Source organism: Salmo trutta, chromosome 17, assembly GCF_901001165.1.
Source record: "Salmo trutta chromosome 17, fSalTru1.1, whole genome shotgun sequence".
NCBI classification, from domain to species: Eukaryota; Metazoa; Chordata; class Actinopteri; order Salmoniformes; family Salmonidae; genus Salmo; species Salmo trutta.
In genome coordinates this window covers 38,184,412-38,200,005 of record NC_042973.1, presented here as the reverse complement: position 1 = coordinate 38,200,005, position 15,594 = coordinate 38,184,412, and the positions used below count along the sequence as shown (strand labels likewise).

The 15,594-nt window shown below is 42.7% G+C and overlaps 3 protein-coding genes across 5 annotated transcripts in view; 1 reads left to right on the top strand and 2 right to left on the bottom strand.

Annotated features, from left to right (window-relative positions):
* The window catches only part of agbl2 (AGBL carboxypeptidase 2), a 38,734-nt gene extending 23,808 nt beyond the window's left edge, over positions 1-14,926 (bottom strand). Inside the window, exons 1-2 of one of the 3 annotated variants that reach the window (XM_029696684.1) lie at positions 14,743-14,926; positions 10,323-10,467 (exon numbers count right to left, since the gene is read on the bottom strand). The gene's annotated coding sequence lies outside the window, so the exon portion shown is untranslated. Of the gene's footprint in view, positions 1-2,910; positions 2,947-10,322; positions 10,468-13,199; positions 13,241-14,742 lie in introns of those variants that run through there. The other 2 variants (XM_029696685.1, XM_029696686.1) reach the window with 2 other exon arrangements.
* On the bottom strand, positions 5,217-6,855 carry gdpgp1 (GDP-D-glucose phosphorylase 1). Its single transcript, XM_029696693.1, has one exon. It carries the CDS (start codon positions 6,432-6,434, stop codon positions 5,319-5,321), a length of 1,116 nt encoding a protein of 371 aa, XP_029552553.1. The 5' UTR covers positions 6,435-6,855; the 3' UTR covers positions 5,217-5,318.
* On the top strand, positions 7,000-9,535 carry cib1 (calcium and integrin binding 1 (calmyrin)). Its single transcript, XM_029696694.1, has 7 exons — positions 7,000-7,160; positions 7,537-7,571; positions 7,888-7,987; positions 8,474-8,627; positions 8,735-8,853; positions 9,097-9,185; positions 9,272-9,535. Exons 1-7 carry the CDS (start codon positions 7,110-7,112, stop codon positions 9,291-9,293), a joined length of 570 nt encoding a protein of 189 aa, XP_029552554.1. The 5' UTR covers positions 7,000-7,109; the 3' UTR covers positions 9,294-9,535.
* Positions 14,927-15,594: the final 668 nt, after the last annotated feature.

The window sequence follows — 15,594 nt, the reverse complement described above, 5'->3', positions numbered from 1 at the left end:
AGAACCAACTTCCTTTTGATATTTTTTGGGGACTGTTTCATGTAGTGAATATTTTATTAAATTTGTTTGTATGGGCTAATAGCAGTAAGGCCAAAAAATATATATATTTTAAATATCTTTTTGTTGTTACTGCAAGTGGTCATAAAATTGCAAATCAAAAAGCTAAATTATCCTTTGTATGACCTTAAAACAATTCCATATAGCTTAGTAGAACCCCCCCCAAGCAGGTTTGTGATTACGTTAGTCTATTTAACCTCTATTGTATGGAGTTGATAGAAAAATAACACAGCTTTTACACGTACATAGCTGTGTCATTTGTCTGCTTCACTAGTAATAGGGAGCTGACTGTGCACATGAGAAGCCACACTGGGCAGGAAGTGTATCAATGTTCTGAAAGAAAGTCACAATGGGGAAAATGTGTAAGAGTGCAATGATTGGAGTAAATATTTCAATGACAGTGGCTGCATGAACTTCCAAAAGGCCCACGCACGCCACTGTCAACTATTTTGCTCACAGTGGTGGTCAGGGCCGTTTACGATGAGGGAGGATGATACATTTTTTTAGGAGCATGGCCTTGTTTATATTACAGCATATTGGACGACTGTCAATCATATTCCATTCACCCAGCACCCAATGTAACATCGATAGGTTTAGGCTACTACATGATACTCAAATGTTCCCTGTACCCATCATTTCATTGCTAAAACAAAGCTTATGACTTAAAGTTAAATTCAAGACAATTTTAAGCAATCAAGGTAAGACACAGTGACACATTCAATACCGCCTTGCACACTCTTGCCTGCATCTAGCTGATCTAGGGTGTAATCATTAGTCCCAACAGTTGGAAACATAAGTTTCTATTAGATAAATTCAGGTATGTTTATCCCCGTTTTGTTTGCTTCCATTTAAGAAACGTTTAACAGAATCGAAGGAATGAATACACCCCTGATCACACACAAACACAGTTCACTTTCATAGCAGCCACATAAAAACAGCATGATCACATTGCTTGTTGTATACATATATACACTGCTCAAAAAAATAAAGGGAACACTTAAACAACACAATGTAACTCCAAGTCAATCACACTTCTGTGAAATCAAACTGTCCACTTAGGAAGCAACACTGATTGACAATAAATTTCACATGCTGTTGTGCAAATGGAATAGACAACAGGTGGAAATTAGCAAGACACCCCCAATAAAGGAGTGGTTCTGCAGGTGGTGACAACAGACCACTTCTCAGTTCCTATGCTTCCTGGCTGATGTTTTGGTCACTTTTGAATGCTGGCGGTGCTTTCACTATAGTGGTAGCATGAGACGGAGTCTACAACCCACACAAGTGGCTCAGGTAGTGCAGCTCATCCAGAATTGCACATCAATGCGAGCTGTGGCAAGAAGGTTTGCTGTGTCTGTCAGCGTAGTGTCCAGAGCATGGAGGCGCTACCAGGAGACAAGCCAGTACATCAGGAGATGTGGAGGAGGCCGTAGGAGGGCAACAACCCAGCAGCAGGACCGCTACCTCCATCTTTGTACAAGGAGGAGCAGGAGGAGCACCGACAGAGCCCTGCAAAATGACCTCCAGCAGGCCACAAATGTGCATGTGTCTGCTCAAACGGTCAGAAACAGACTCCATGAGGGTGGTATGAGGGCCCGACGTCCACAGGTGGGGGTTGTGCTTACAGCCCAACACCGTGCAGGACGTTTGGCATTTGCCAGAGAACACCAAGAGTGGCAAATTCGCCACTGGCGCCCTGTGCTCTTCACAGATGAAAGCAGGTTCACACTGAGCACGTGACAGATGTGACAGAGTCTGGAGACGCCGTGGAGAACGTTCTGCTGCCTGCAACATCCTCCAGCATGACCGGTTTGGCGGTGGGTCAGTCATGGTGTGGGGTGGCATTTCTTTGGGGGGCCGCACAGCCCTCCATGTGCTCGCCAGAGGTAGCCTGACTGCCATTAGGTACCGAGATGAGATCCTCAGACCCCTTGTGAGACCATATGCTGGTGCGGTTGGCCCTGGGTTCCTCCTAATGCAAGACAATGCTAGACCTCATGTGGCTGGAGTGTGTCAGCAGTTCCCGCAAGAGGAAGGCATTGATGCTATGGACTGGCCCGCCCGTTCCCCAGACCTGAATCCAATTGAGCACATCTGGCACATCATGTCGCGCTCCATCCACCAACGCCATGTTGTACCACAGACTGTCCAGGAGTTGGCGGATGCTTTAGTCCAGGTCTGGGAGGAGATCCCTCAGGAGACCATCCGCCACCTCATCAGGAGCATGCCCAGGCGTTGTAGGGAGGTCATACAGGCACATGGAGGCCACACACACACTGCTGAGTCTCATTTTGACTTGTTTTAAGGACATTACATCAAAGTTGGATCAGCCTGTAGTGTGGTTTTCCACTTTAATTTTGAGTGTGACTCCAAATCCAGACCTCCATGGGTTGATAAATTGGATTTCCATTGATTATTTTTGTGTGATTTTGTTGTCAGCACATTCAACTATGTAAAGAAAAGTATTTAATAAGATTATTTCATTCTTTCAGATCTAGGATGTGTTATTTTAGTGTTCCCTTTATTTTTTTGAGCAGTATATATATATATATATATAAAATTCTCACAACTATCTACGTGCTCTCCTCTCACCTTTTCCCTTCACTTGTGGGCTTCAGTGCACTACACATAAGCTGTCTGTGACCAGGCAAAAAAACCTTTCCAAGCCAAACCTTCATATCAAGACCGCTAACCACTACACACAGCCTACATGGTTGTCACATCATAGTCAACATATCAGGACTAACGCATTAGTAAACGATCATGCAGTAAAGTCAGAAATCAGTTTAGCAGTTACACCGGCATGCCCCGGTGGCAATAAATTAATAAAACCAAAAGCTTTCCTTGACTTACCTTGAAGTTCCAGTGTTGGATAGCCATAGCAAGCTAGCTAATATTGCATCCCTCTCTGTTTGAGTAGGCTAAACTTGCTAGCTGCATTCACTAGCTAAGTAAAAAATATATTGTTGGGTTTTATTTCACTTATTAGATGTGATGCATGACCATTTACAGTAGATGTAGGCCTAAGTATGAACGGACTGTAATGCACTAAGAGGTTTATATTGTATTAACATAGATTGAGCAACATATAATAGACATGACTAACTGGAGGGTTGCTGGCTAGTAGGAGTGTAGGCTGAGTAGACTCGTGACACACACACACACACACACACACACACACACACACACTGCCTGGTTGTGGGGCCGCTCAAGGACAGGTGTACGGGAGGGGCTGGTAGAATGGAAGATAGCTGTAGCATAAAAACAGGCACTGTCCTTGAGTGTCTGACTCTCGGTTACACACACGAAGATAAGCTAGAAGACAACTATGCTTGGCAACAAAGCTGCGTCTAGAGGCTGGGACCAGCCTGCACGCCAACGATAGGCTGGAGTAAGTCTAAACCACACCCAAGCCTCTACTATGACAGGCCCTCAGGGAGAGGGAACTACGTCTGTCAAGAAGTATTTAAGGAAGAACTTATGTCATTTTCAGATCTCTGTTTTGCCCTGCGAGGTGTTACAGGGAGCCCGTATATACGAACCACCTATTTACCCTTCAAGGGTTTGCATTAATTAAAGTACAAAGAAGTCAGAAGTTACTATGTGCTGACTATTTTGTTCCGATACCAGATCGAATTGACGCAACTTTAACAATATACAACCTAAAATAGCTAGCTCTCTCGCTTCTCAATTTTGGAAGAAATTAATTTGTTCAAAACTGTTCAACTTATTATCTTTCTTTCTCTTTGAGTCAACTACTCACCACATTTTATGCACTACAGCGCTCGCTATCTGTACCTTATGCTTTCAGTACTAGATTCATTCTTTGATCCATTGATTGGGTGGACAACATGTCAGTTCATGCTGCAAGAGCTCTGATAGGTTGGAGGATGTCCTCCGGAAATTGTCACAATTGCTGTGAAATCTATGGAAGTGGGTGAGAACCATGAGCCTCCTAGGTTTTGTATTGAAATACCCAGGAGGATAGAAGCTAGCTGTCCTCCAGCTACACCATGGTGCTGCCCTACAGTGCTGCTGAGGCTACTGTCGACCTTCCTTGATAAACAATGTTTTCATCAATTATTTGGTGACCTGTGAATATATTTAGTTTTATCTAAAAAGGATCACTTTTAATGTTTCACCATTTTTATGAAACTCACTGAGGATGGTCCTCCCCTGGTTTCTCACCTAGATCTGTGTAGTCCTAATGCTGGATGAGAGGAGTAACTTGCAACCTGTGAGGCCTAAATTAGTTTGTGAAGTAATTCTAATATGGTGGGGAGGAAAGGAAGTAAGCTACTTATGCTCACTGACATACCTGTGCGCCTGTCATTGATGTAAAAAGAAATGTAGGTATTAAATCATTGACAGTAACCCTCAAAAGCCATTAATACATAAACCTTTTTAATTTCCATATGTACTTGGAAACTAACAGGCTGACTACACCACTCGCGTCGCAAAATACATTTAGAAATCTATATTATTAAATTAATCACCTGCGTTGCCAAGGGCTAAAATAGAAGTCAGTTCTATTTGTGACGCAGATCACGCTAGAACTCCTGCCTCCCCCATTGGTTTATAGAAGCGGGTACCCATGTGCCATCTCCTCATTGGTTATACCCAAGTGGGTGACAAAGACGAACGAGGTCGGTGGCGGTAACGAACCTAATTTATGAAAGTTGCCAGTCGCAATATAAAGTCAAGAGAAGTAAAAGCCTGGAAGGAGGAGAGATGACTAGAAACAATTCGGGTTGACCATTTTATGTGTGGATTAATTGGCGGAGAAGAGGACCTTGTAATGTTTATATCCCAGGACAAATTAGCTAGCAACAGCAAGCTAGCTAAATAGGACAAATTAGCTAGCAAGTGCAAGCTAGCTAGCTAAATTGCCATGAAGGTTTAATGCTTTTCGACCTGTCCCCAAATTAATGGAATTGGTTCAGTTTGTTTTGATATTTTAACCTGTGTGTCGTGATCGCGTTTGGTGTGGGGAGACAAAATAACTGTATGCACAATGGCGCCGGTTTGGGTTCGGAGGACCGTTCCTGTCATGCAGGTTCAGGTATCCTATACAGGACAGTTGTATATTCTAAAAACAGAGAAACTGCATTACGCCAGTGTTTGTGGTAATACATCTGAAAAAGCAAAAAAAAAGTTACTGCGATTTCAAGTATGTTTTATTCAGTTGAGATTTGTTGAGTTATTCTTTAATGCCCATGAAATATAATAAGCCCAATTGTTCACTTCCAGGTAAATCAGGCTTAAATGTCTTTCTGTAAATGTGCAGTAAGTTGCTGTTCCAACTGAAGAAACTGTTGGTCAGGCAGCAGATACCTCTGAATGATGGCCATCACATCTTTTTCAGTGCTGTGTTCAAAGTCATGTCTGTTCTTGAATGGTAAATGTCCAGCCAGCTCACACAGAGCCACATTGAAGGCAGATTCATCTTTGGCACCAAAGCAGGACCTCCTAGGCCATACAACAATGCGCACACCACGCCTGGCACGCACATCAGACTTCCCAGGTGGGCAGCCTCGAGTGAAAAACAGGTTGTGTGCCTTGTTCCCCTCCACCAATGAGTCTGTGACCTGACTAATGGCACAGACAACTTTCTCAAGGTCATCCACTTCAGAGTAGAACATAAAGCCGACGGGGAAATCTCTCAGACGGTAAAATCCCTTTTCCGGCACTAAGGGTTGGGTTGAAGCAGTTTCTAAGTTTAGCTCCTGGTTCATGTAGTATCCATGAAGGTGGAGATGATTGACAGATGCAAACGCACCAAGACTATTGAATCCCACACGGAAGCCTGGGTCAGAACTCAGGAGCACAGATTCAATTCCGATTTGGATGGCAGCGGGGGTCAGGACCTGTGGCGAACACTGGGTGGGTTCTGGAACTAATAAACAGTGACCAAATTCCAATGGGCTAATATTGACCATCACCATAATTCTACAGAGTTCATCACATGGGTGTCCATTTTCTTTATAGGGCCCCCCACCTTTGGGGTGCGACGTAGGCTCAATTTGCTTACTCATCTCAAAAATGACTTCCTCTGGATTTATTTTGTTGAAGTTGAACTGCTTGGTGTCAAAGTTTTGTTTGATGCTTAATATTTCCTGAGGCTGTCTTCTCTCTATCCCTCTTTGAATATTCAGTTGGGCCACATACCGAGCCGGCCCAGGTAAAATTCTTGTCTCCAAGTCACCCAGGTGATAACGGAACAGCCCTCTGTCCATCCTGTCAGTCCAGCCGGCTTGAATTGTCGTGTCAAATTTTGACATCGGGGCAGTTCGGTCACCACATCCAGACCAGCAAACATGGTCAGCAAAATCTCGGTTACAGTAGACGAAGCGTGTTGGCGATTTGCCGTCCTCCATTGGTCTGCAATAAATATTAGCACCGGTAGCTACCCAGACGTTACGTGGCACGATGTGTCTCGTTTCAACAATGAGATGAATGGCATGGAGTGAGAACGCCGAGTCTTATCTCAAGTTAAATAGCATGTAGCTAACGCACCGTTATCTGAACCAGCAGCGTAGAAAATAAATTACATATCTGTCGAGTTTATGTAAAAATCGATATCTAACCGCTAATCTATAAGTAGTTTAACCGCGTTATTTACCACAACTATCAGGAAGCAACTAAAAACATGGCACACTTTATCAGCGTCTCCGCATCAACACTAAAAAGTACTTCCGGATTTCGGACATTTTCTAAATAAAAATGTTACACGTAATAGTAGAAAAGAGTCAATAACCTGTATTTATTAATGATTTATTCAAATAATTGAAGGAAAAATACGTAAACTGGAAGTCAATGTGGTTAGGATCCATCTTTGTTCCGATTTTCTTCCTGTGTCAGCGATTTGTATTGAGGCACGTGATCGCCATCTGGTGGTGTGTTGGCGTGCTCTATGCAAATCTTGTTACTATGGTATATTTCGTCGATTCTGGAAAGGGAAGTGGCTAGCTGCTTTGGAAAGTTATCGAAGCAGAAAGTTCTCTTTCTCTGAAGTTGGCTAGCTAATAACAAACAGAAGAAAAAACAACAACATGGGAACAACAGCAAGTCAATTAAGGAAGGATCTGCTCTCAGAATATCAGGTGAAATAAGACAGCTATCTAGCCAATGTAACGTTACACAACAAGTTGTTGGTCATTGTACTTTCTGATAACGTGGTTAACAAATAGCTTCTTAGCAAGCTAGTTAACGCGGTATCTAAAAACTAGCCAAGTTGTTTTTAGCCAGCTAGTTAGTTATATCGTTTATGCCCTCAAAGAGTCGCTGTTCGGCTTGAATAATTGCCTTATATTAATTCTCAAGTGTATTGTCAGCTTTTGATGACGTTGTTGGTAGGACAACTTCTTGAGCGCATTACAAGTAACACGACACTGATAAAAGCAAGAAGTTGAGGCATAATTATATCAATTTGGAATGTGTGGTGTATTTGAAAATAATGCACCAACTCTTCCCCTCCAGGAGCTGACGTTTCTTACAAAGCAAGAAATTATTCTGTAAGTAACTAGCGTTATTCCCCATTATTTCAATTCACTGATGCTATTGTTGTCAATATCCTTTTTGATCATATAGTAAATATATAGGCTCCATCTTGCCAGAGCCAAACTTCCTTGTCAACTGAACTTTAATCCTTACTTACACAAAGTACTAAAGTCTAATATACAAGGAAGTTTGACAGGCAAGATGCATTTACTGTAACTGTTTGAACTAGGGTGGAAAGGTTTGGCATTGTACATCTATTGCGAAAGAGACTTGTTGAGCAATCAACATCCATACAGGCAGAGTGGAGGTTGTGATGCATGCTTTCTTTAGGGCACACAAGAGATTCAGTGAACTCCTCTCCAAAGAGGACAGAAACATCCCCACCCCTCGAGTGCCCATGGAGAAAGTCCTTTCACTGCCAGAACTCAAGGTGACAAGATTGCAATTAAAATTATACTAAATTACTAATACAACGAGCAAATTATTTTTAGTTAAAAAACATTAACATGTTTGATTTACTTTTGACTGCACTGGCCCTTTAAGGAACAATGTGGTTTTATTGTGTGTTATATATATTTCCATACTGAGGTTGGAATAATATTGTGATAATGATAATGCCTTTTTAGTGTAAGCTGTTTGAAAAGACTGCCTGAAATGTCAGCCTGTTTTGGTGGGATGGAGCGTTGGCCTTTCCATGGTGATCTCACCAAGTAGTAAATTAGTTAGTTTTACCCTCCCCACTCAGACCACCCCAACAGTCCTAGCAAAATTCTTGCTTGTGAAATTTCTCTTTGCTAATAAAATGTTAAATTTATTTGAATTTAAAACAATAAGGTAATTGTTACCCAGAAGTGACATTGACAGAGAAAAATGGCTGCATTGGACTTAATGTTTATGTTCTGTCCCCACCCGGTAGTCCAACCCTTTCAGAAAAAGGATCTGTCACGTATTCTCAACATCTGATATGAAAGATGGAAGTCTCACCTTTGAGGACTTCCTTGATCTCTTGAGTGCCTTCAGTGATTCAGCTACACTGGAAATCAAGTCCCACTACGCATTCCGCATTTTTGGTAATACAATTGAGACTTTCTTAGGCCTGTATATGTATGTAGTATATTCATTGTTGTTTGGGGGGGGCTGGTGAAAATGTTGAATTGGTATTGTTTTGTCTGTTCAGACTTTGATGATGATGGCACTCTGGATGGTGGGGACCTGGAGAAGCTGGTGAACTGTCTGACTGGTGAGACGGATGACACAAGGCTTACCACTGAAGAGATGAGGCAGCTCATCAGCAATGTGAGTTAACAGATTAAGGCCACTATTGCCTGGTTCTTTCCAATGTGGCCCTGCCTCAGGGGAGACCATAAACTGGGAAGAGCATCAGCCTAGCCTATAGTAGCAGCTGTGGCAGATTTGAAAACTGTCTCAACACAGAAAATTACATTGCTGAGTATGATCTATGGTCCTATCGAGTCTACCTTTCAGGTCTCCGTTTGCAATCTCCAAGGATAAAACAAATACTTATTTACAATATTGCAGATTCTTGAAGAGTCTGATATAGACAAAGATGGTACTGTGAATCTGTCAGAGTTCCAACACGTCATCTCAAGGTCACCAGATTTCGTCAGGTCAGTACAAATCTGATTAGAATACTCTTCATAATCTCTACATTGCACCTATGAGCCTCCCTCTAATGCTCTGCGTTGTTCTCTAGTTCTTTTAAGATTGTTCTGTGAAGTCGACAAATAAGATACCAGGATATGGATGCCTTGGATTCTCTGTCCCATTAATACTCAGAAGACCCATTTTTTTCTTCTTCATTGTAATAATATATTTTTAGATTTTGCCTTATTCTTTGTCTGTAGATTAATATTCTATTATGTTTGATAATGTATTTTTACATAATGTATATGCAATAAGAGCCCTCTAACTGTATTTTTTAAATCTAAATATCTAGAATAAAAGTAATCAAGTCCTAGTCACTGACTGTCATTTCTTTATTTGTCTGAACAAATAACCATGAATATCTAGTCCAGGGCTTTCCAACCCTGTTCCTGGAGAGCTACCCTCTTGTATGTTCACTCCAACCCTAGTTATACTGTAACTAACTTGATTCAGTTTATCAACCAGCTAATTATTAGAATCCGGTACGATTGATTAGGGTTGGACTGAAAATCTGCAGGACGGTCGCTCCAGGAACAGGGTTGTAAAAGCCCTGATCTAGTCAATCAAAATGTGCACTGTCCTTAGTGCTCAACTCCTACAGCCAGTTTTTCCATTCCATGTAGTCCTTAGTTACAAAGGAAGGATAAAGGATATGTGTCAGGATGGAGAGGGGTCCTCTTTGATAGCAGAAACAAAAGTGTTCCATGGCCCAAACACTACATCCACCACACGCAACCCCTGGTCCTTGAAGAACTCTACTCATCTTGGCTCGTCTGAGCTGCTCACAGTCCCCTGTCCCAGCTGGCTATATTCACCTGAAACAGTGATACAAGCAGAGCTTGTAGCCGTGGTTATGAGGAAAGGCCAGGTCTTTCCATTCCTGGATATGTATTGCACTTTGGAGTTCATAATGACTTTATGCAATACATAGGCCTACTCGAAGCCACCTACAACAGGTGACATTTTCTAATCATGAATAAGTTTTTAAGCTTACCCCAGCCGCAAGTGTAGAGATCACCCGTACCAGAAAAAGAAATGGAAAAAAACTTGATACATTTCTAAATTAGCAGTTTGAGGACGCTTATGTGAAGGGCTCTTACTTGTGACTGCCGCAGTATGGCGGGACCCACAGCTGATCTTGCTGACCTCACATGAATGAGTGACATCCACCAGGGCTGGGCAGGCCCTGGTGGATGAACACCTCGTCGCTGCTCTCCTCTTGATCTTCACATGTGCTGGCACCACCTAAACGGCATACAGCAGTCCAGATAGACAACATCAATAATATATGTTCTACACTGAACAAAAATATAAACACAACATGTAAAATGTTGGTCCCATGATTCATGAGCTGAAATAAGACCCTAGAAATGTTCCATATGCGCAAAAAGTTAATTTCTCTCAAATTGTGGGCACAAATTTGTTTATATCCCTGTAAGTGAGCATTTTTCCGTTGTCAAGATAATTCTTCCACCTGGCAGGTGTGGCATATCAAGAAGCTGATTTAAACAGAATGATTATTACACAGGTGCACCTTGTACTGGGTACAATAAAAGGCCACTCGTGCAGTTGTCAGAAGTTGAGGGATCATACATTTGGCATACTGACTGCAGGAATGTCCACTAGAGCTGTTGCTAGATATTTTAATGTTCATTTCTCTTCCGTAATCCGCCTCCAACGTCATTTTAGATAATTTGGCAGTAAGTCCAACCTGCCTCACAACTGCAGACCACGTGTGACCACGGCAGCGCAGGACCTCCACATCCGACTACTTCACCTGTGGGATTGTCTGAGACCAGCCACCTGGAAAACTGATAACTGTGGGTTTGCACAACCGAAGAATTCTGTGCAAACTGTCAGAAACCGTCTCAGGGAAGCTCATCTGTGTGCTCATCTTCCTCACCAGGGTCTTGACCTGACTGCAGTTCGGTGTCAAACGACTTCAGTGGGCAAATGCTCACCTTTCATGGCCACTGGCACTTTGGAGAAGTGTGCTCTTCATGGATGAATCCCGGTTTCAACTGTACCGGGCAGATGTGTGAGCAAGCGGTTTGCTGATCGCAACGTTGTGGACAGAGTGCCCCATAGTGGGGTTATGGTATGGGCAGGCATAAGCTACATACAACGAACAGAATTGCATTTTATCGATGGCAATTTAAATACACAGAGATACCGTGATGCCATTCATCTGCCGCCATCATGTTTCAGCATGATAATGCACAGCCCCATGTCGCAAGGATCTGTACACAATTCCTGGTGTAACCGATGTGAAATGGCTAGTTAGTTAGTGGTGGTGCACGCTAATAGCATTTCAATCAGTGACGTCACTCGCTCTGAGACTTGAAGTAGGGTTTCCCCTTGCGTTGCAAGGTCCGCGGCTTTTGTGGCGCGATGGGTAACGATGCTTCGTGGGGTGTCAGTTGTTGATGTGTGCAAGGGTCCCTGGTTCGAGCCCGGGTTGGGGCGAAGAGAGGGGCGGAACCTACACAGTTACACTGGAAGCTGAAAATGTCCCAGTTCTTTCATGGCCTGCATGCTCACCAGACATGTCAAACATTGAGCATGTTTGGGATGCTCTGGATGGGTGTGTTACAGTTCCCACCAATATCCAGCAACTTCGCACAGCCATAGAGGAGTAGGACAACATTCCACAGGCCAAAATCAACAGCCTGATCAACTCTATGTGAAGGAGATGTTGTGTAATGCTGAATTAGGGAAATGGTGGTCACACCAGATACTGACTGGTTTTCTGATCCACGCCCCTACCTTGAAAACAAGCTATCTGTGGTCTCATAACCAGTTGTGCTATTTGTAACTTATTTTGTACATAATGTTTCTGCCACCGTCTCTTATGACCAAAAATAGTTTCTAGATATCAGGACAGGGATTACTCACCTCGTACTGGAATAAGATTTTTTCTTTAATGAGTCGGACGCAAAGGATTTACTTAACACACCTGACAAGGCCCTCATCCCCGTCATTCGCAGGAGAAAGACCGAGATATCAGGGACATAGGTCGGGGTGCCTTGTAAGGATCCGACAGCGAGTGGGTAATCTGCCAGCGAGTGGGTAATCTGCCAGCGAGTGGGTAATCTGCCTTTACCATCAGTCCTTTTAGCCAATGCCAGTGTTTTCCCCGCACATTGACTCTGTACCGGTAACCTCTGTATATAGCATCACTACTGTTATTTTACACTTAAGACTTATTTTTCTTAACTGCATTGTTGGTTAAGGGTTTGTAAGTAAGCATTTCACTGTAAGGTCTACATCTTTTGTATTCGGCGCATGTGACAAATCAAATTTGATATCTGTATTCCCAGTCATGTGAAATCCATAGATTAGGGCCTAATGAATTTATTTTAACTGACTGATGCCCTTTATATAAACTGTAACTCAGTAAAATAATTCAAATTGTTGCATCTTGCCTTTTTCATCAGATAAAGCATCCGAGCGAGCGAAACAGCGGCCCTCTATATGTAGTCCGTGTATCTGATGCTTTCTGGCCATAAATAGTATGACATTCCACAAGATATAGTCCCGACACAAATCTAGGGTTGCCAGAGGCTCGACCCAGTCATTCAGTATCTATGGATGCGACCCAGTTGTTAGTTCTAAATGTTCCATTGCCATACTGGCTGGCAACGTGCTTATCCCTTGCTTGTTAGCTAGCCAACTACGGCGAATTTGCAGTCACGTCAAACAGTGCAGACAGAATAACAGTGGCCGCTTTTGTTTAAACTGTTTTCTAGTGACATTTATTTGGATACATCCATAACAATGAGCTAATGAGGTATGATTTCGCAATGTGCTCTCGGTAGGACACTGTTGTTCAGAGGAGCTAGTCAACACAACTTCAAACTGAAGATGGAAAGACTGCAAACAATTTTTATTTAAAAAGGCAAGTCAGTTAAGAACAAATTCATATTTACATTGACGGCCTAGGAACAGTGTTCAGGGGCAGAACGGCAGATATTTACCTTGTCAGCTCCGGGATTCGACCTTGCAAACTTTCAGTTACTGGTCCAACCAATGAGGAGATGGGAGAGGCAGGAATTGCAGCGCGATCTGCGTCACAAATAGAACTGACAGGCCGAGTGCACCGCTCACGTCGTAAAATAAATTTAGAAATCTATATTATTCAATTATTGCACCCACACTGCTCGCGAGTGTCTGCCTTTGCCAAGCGCTAAAATAGACGTCATTTCTATTTGTGACGCAGATCACGCTACAAGTCCTGCCTCTCCCATCTCCTCATTGGTTTATAGAAGCAGGTACCCACGTCCCATCTCCTCATTGGTTATACCCATGTGGGCGACTGAAAGATGAACGAGGTCCGTGGCGTTAACGCACCTAATTTATGAAAGTTGCCTATCGCAATATAAAGTCCAGAGAAGAAAAAGCCTAGAAGGAGGAGAGATGACTAGAAACGATTCGGTTGACCGTTTTATGTGTGGATTAATTGTCGGAGTAGAGGACCTTGTGCATTTCTGGTAAAATAACAACTCAATGTTTATGTCCCAGGACAAATTAGCTAGCAACAGCAAGCTAGCTAAATAGGACAAATTAGCTAGCAAGTGCAAGCTAACTAGCTAAATTGCCATAAAGGTTTAATGCTTTTCGACATGTCCCCAAATTAATATAATTGGTTCAGTTTGTTTTGCTATTTTAACCTGTGTGTCGTGATTGCGTTTGGTGTGGGGGACAAAATACATGTATATGCACAATGGCGCAGCGGTTTTTGCGTGTTTCACTTTGGAATAAATTGGGCATGGTTATTTTGTTTGTTATTTTTGTGTGGTGTCTGTGGATTGAGCAGTTGTCTCGGGGGCATATCCGTGGTTTGGGGGGAAATCTGCCAGCGTGCTGGGGTTTTTCATTGCCAGCGGCCTACAGTGCGTAATTACCCACCGCGAAGACTAGGGTTTAGTTATTGTAGGATTTGGGGAAGCTGCATATATATTTCATCTCTCCCCTGTGGTGCCCAGTGTGATTGGCGTTTCTCTTGTGGTTTGGTGTGCTCAGCAGAGGGGAAGAGCGAGTTAATTTTTTAAAATGTATTTACTTGACTATGGCGTCTAATGTAGACGAGTTCATTCGCTTTCCATCAGAGGAACTGTTCGAATTATGTACTAAAGAACAGCTGTTGAAGATCGCTGAACACTACAAGGTTGAAATTAGTTAAGGTCTAAAATTCTGTTGGGTTGACTATTGAAAGCCAATCTGATGAAGTGGTATTCTTTAAGTTACCACTGGGGCAGCCTCTGCCGACAACTCGCCACCTCCCCTGCGTCTCCCTTTTTCGTTTCAATGGCCGCTCCATCTGTTAGCCCTAGTAGTCTTTCTTTTGAACACCAGAAATAACTGCTTTGTTACAGCTAGAGCATTATTATGAAAAGGAATTGGCATTTAAACAAGATTTGTAGCGTGCTACAATCAAGTTGCAATAACAGCGGCTAGAGTTGGTTAGGGAAGGAAAGCTCTCAGGGGAGAGTTTGCGCTGGGAAGGTGACTCAGATTTACCTGGTGGTCGCTCCTCTCTCGGTCGTTCCCCGGACTCAGTTGATATTGTTGCAAAATTACTGTTAACAAAATTGAACGAGAAGGACCCTGAGACGTTCTTCTTGTTGGAATTTGTGGCTGACGCACTCTCGTGCGCCCTGTTCCTGAATGTCTACGTGACTGACCATTGTTTATTTTGTTTGGTATCGTTCTGTCGCTTCTGTCTACCCCCCCCCCCCCAAAAAAATATTTAGATGCACTATTGTAAAGTGGTTGTTCCACTGGATATCTTAAGGTGAATGCACCAATTTGTAAGTCGCTCTGGATAAGAGCGTCTGCTAAATGACTTAAATGTAAATGTCTCGTTTTTTTTCTTTCCTCTTAAACGTTTCTTTCTGTGCGCAAAGGTTGCTGAGGTTTGGGGAGGGCAAGTGGAAGTGTGAACACGTACCCCCGATATTATATATGGAATAATCGGGACATGCTGTATAAAAATACTTTTTATAATACTTGTTCCGAAATAATATCCTATTGGTGAACCAACTTGTAAATGCAGATGGTCTTTTACTTAATTATAAGGAATTCTGATCACCTTACAAGATCCCTGTAAAACCTAAATATTTGGCAATTGTTTTAGATGCCATTCCCTCAGGTGTTGCTTTATTATTCAGGAACCTGACCTTACCTTCAGAACATACCTACAATTAACCCCGTTGACCCAACAATAGGAACGTTTTGTTTTTCTTTTAGTCCATTCAACAACAGAGCTATAGGAGCCTTGTTTCAACAGGATGTTGTACCTATGCCTTATGTCATGCCTTATTGGAATGGTTTTATTTATGTCTGTTGGAATTTTGGGGGGGATGTTGCCAC

Excerpts from the sequence above, each read along its gene's own strand:
- gdpgp1 (XM_029696693.1), bottom strand. The coding sequence starts at position 6,434 with ATGGAGGACGGCAAATCGCCAACACGCTTCGTCTACTGTAACCGAGAT.
- cib1 (XM_029696694.1), top strand. The coding sequence starts at position 7,110 with ATGGGAACAACAGCAAGTCAATTAAGGAAGGATCTGCTCTCAGAATAT. Across the intron at positions 8,628-8,734 it reads CTACGCATTCCGCATTTTTG|ACTTTGATGATGATGGCACT; the intron begins GTAATACAATTG and ends TTGTCTGTTCAG. Across the intron at positions 9,186-9,271 it reads AGGTCACCAGATTTCGTCAG|TTCTTTTAAGATTGTTCTGT; the intron begins GTCAGTACAAAT and ends GTTGTTCTCTAG.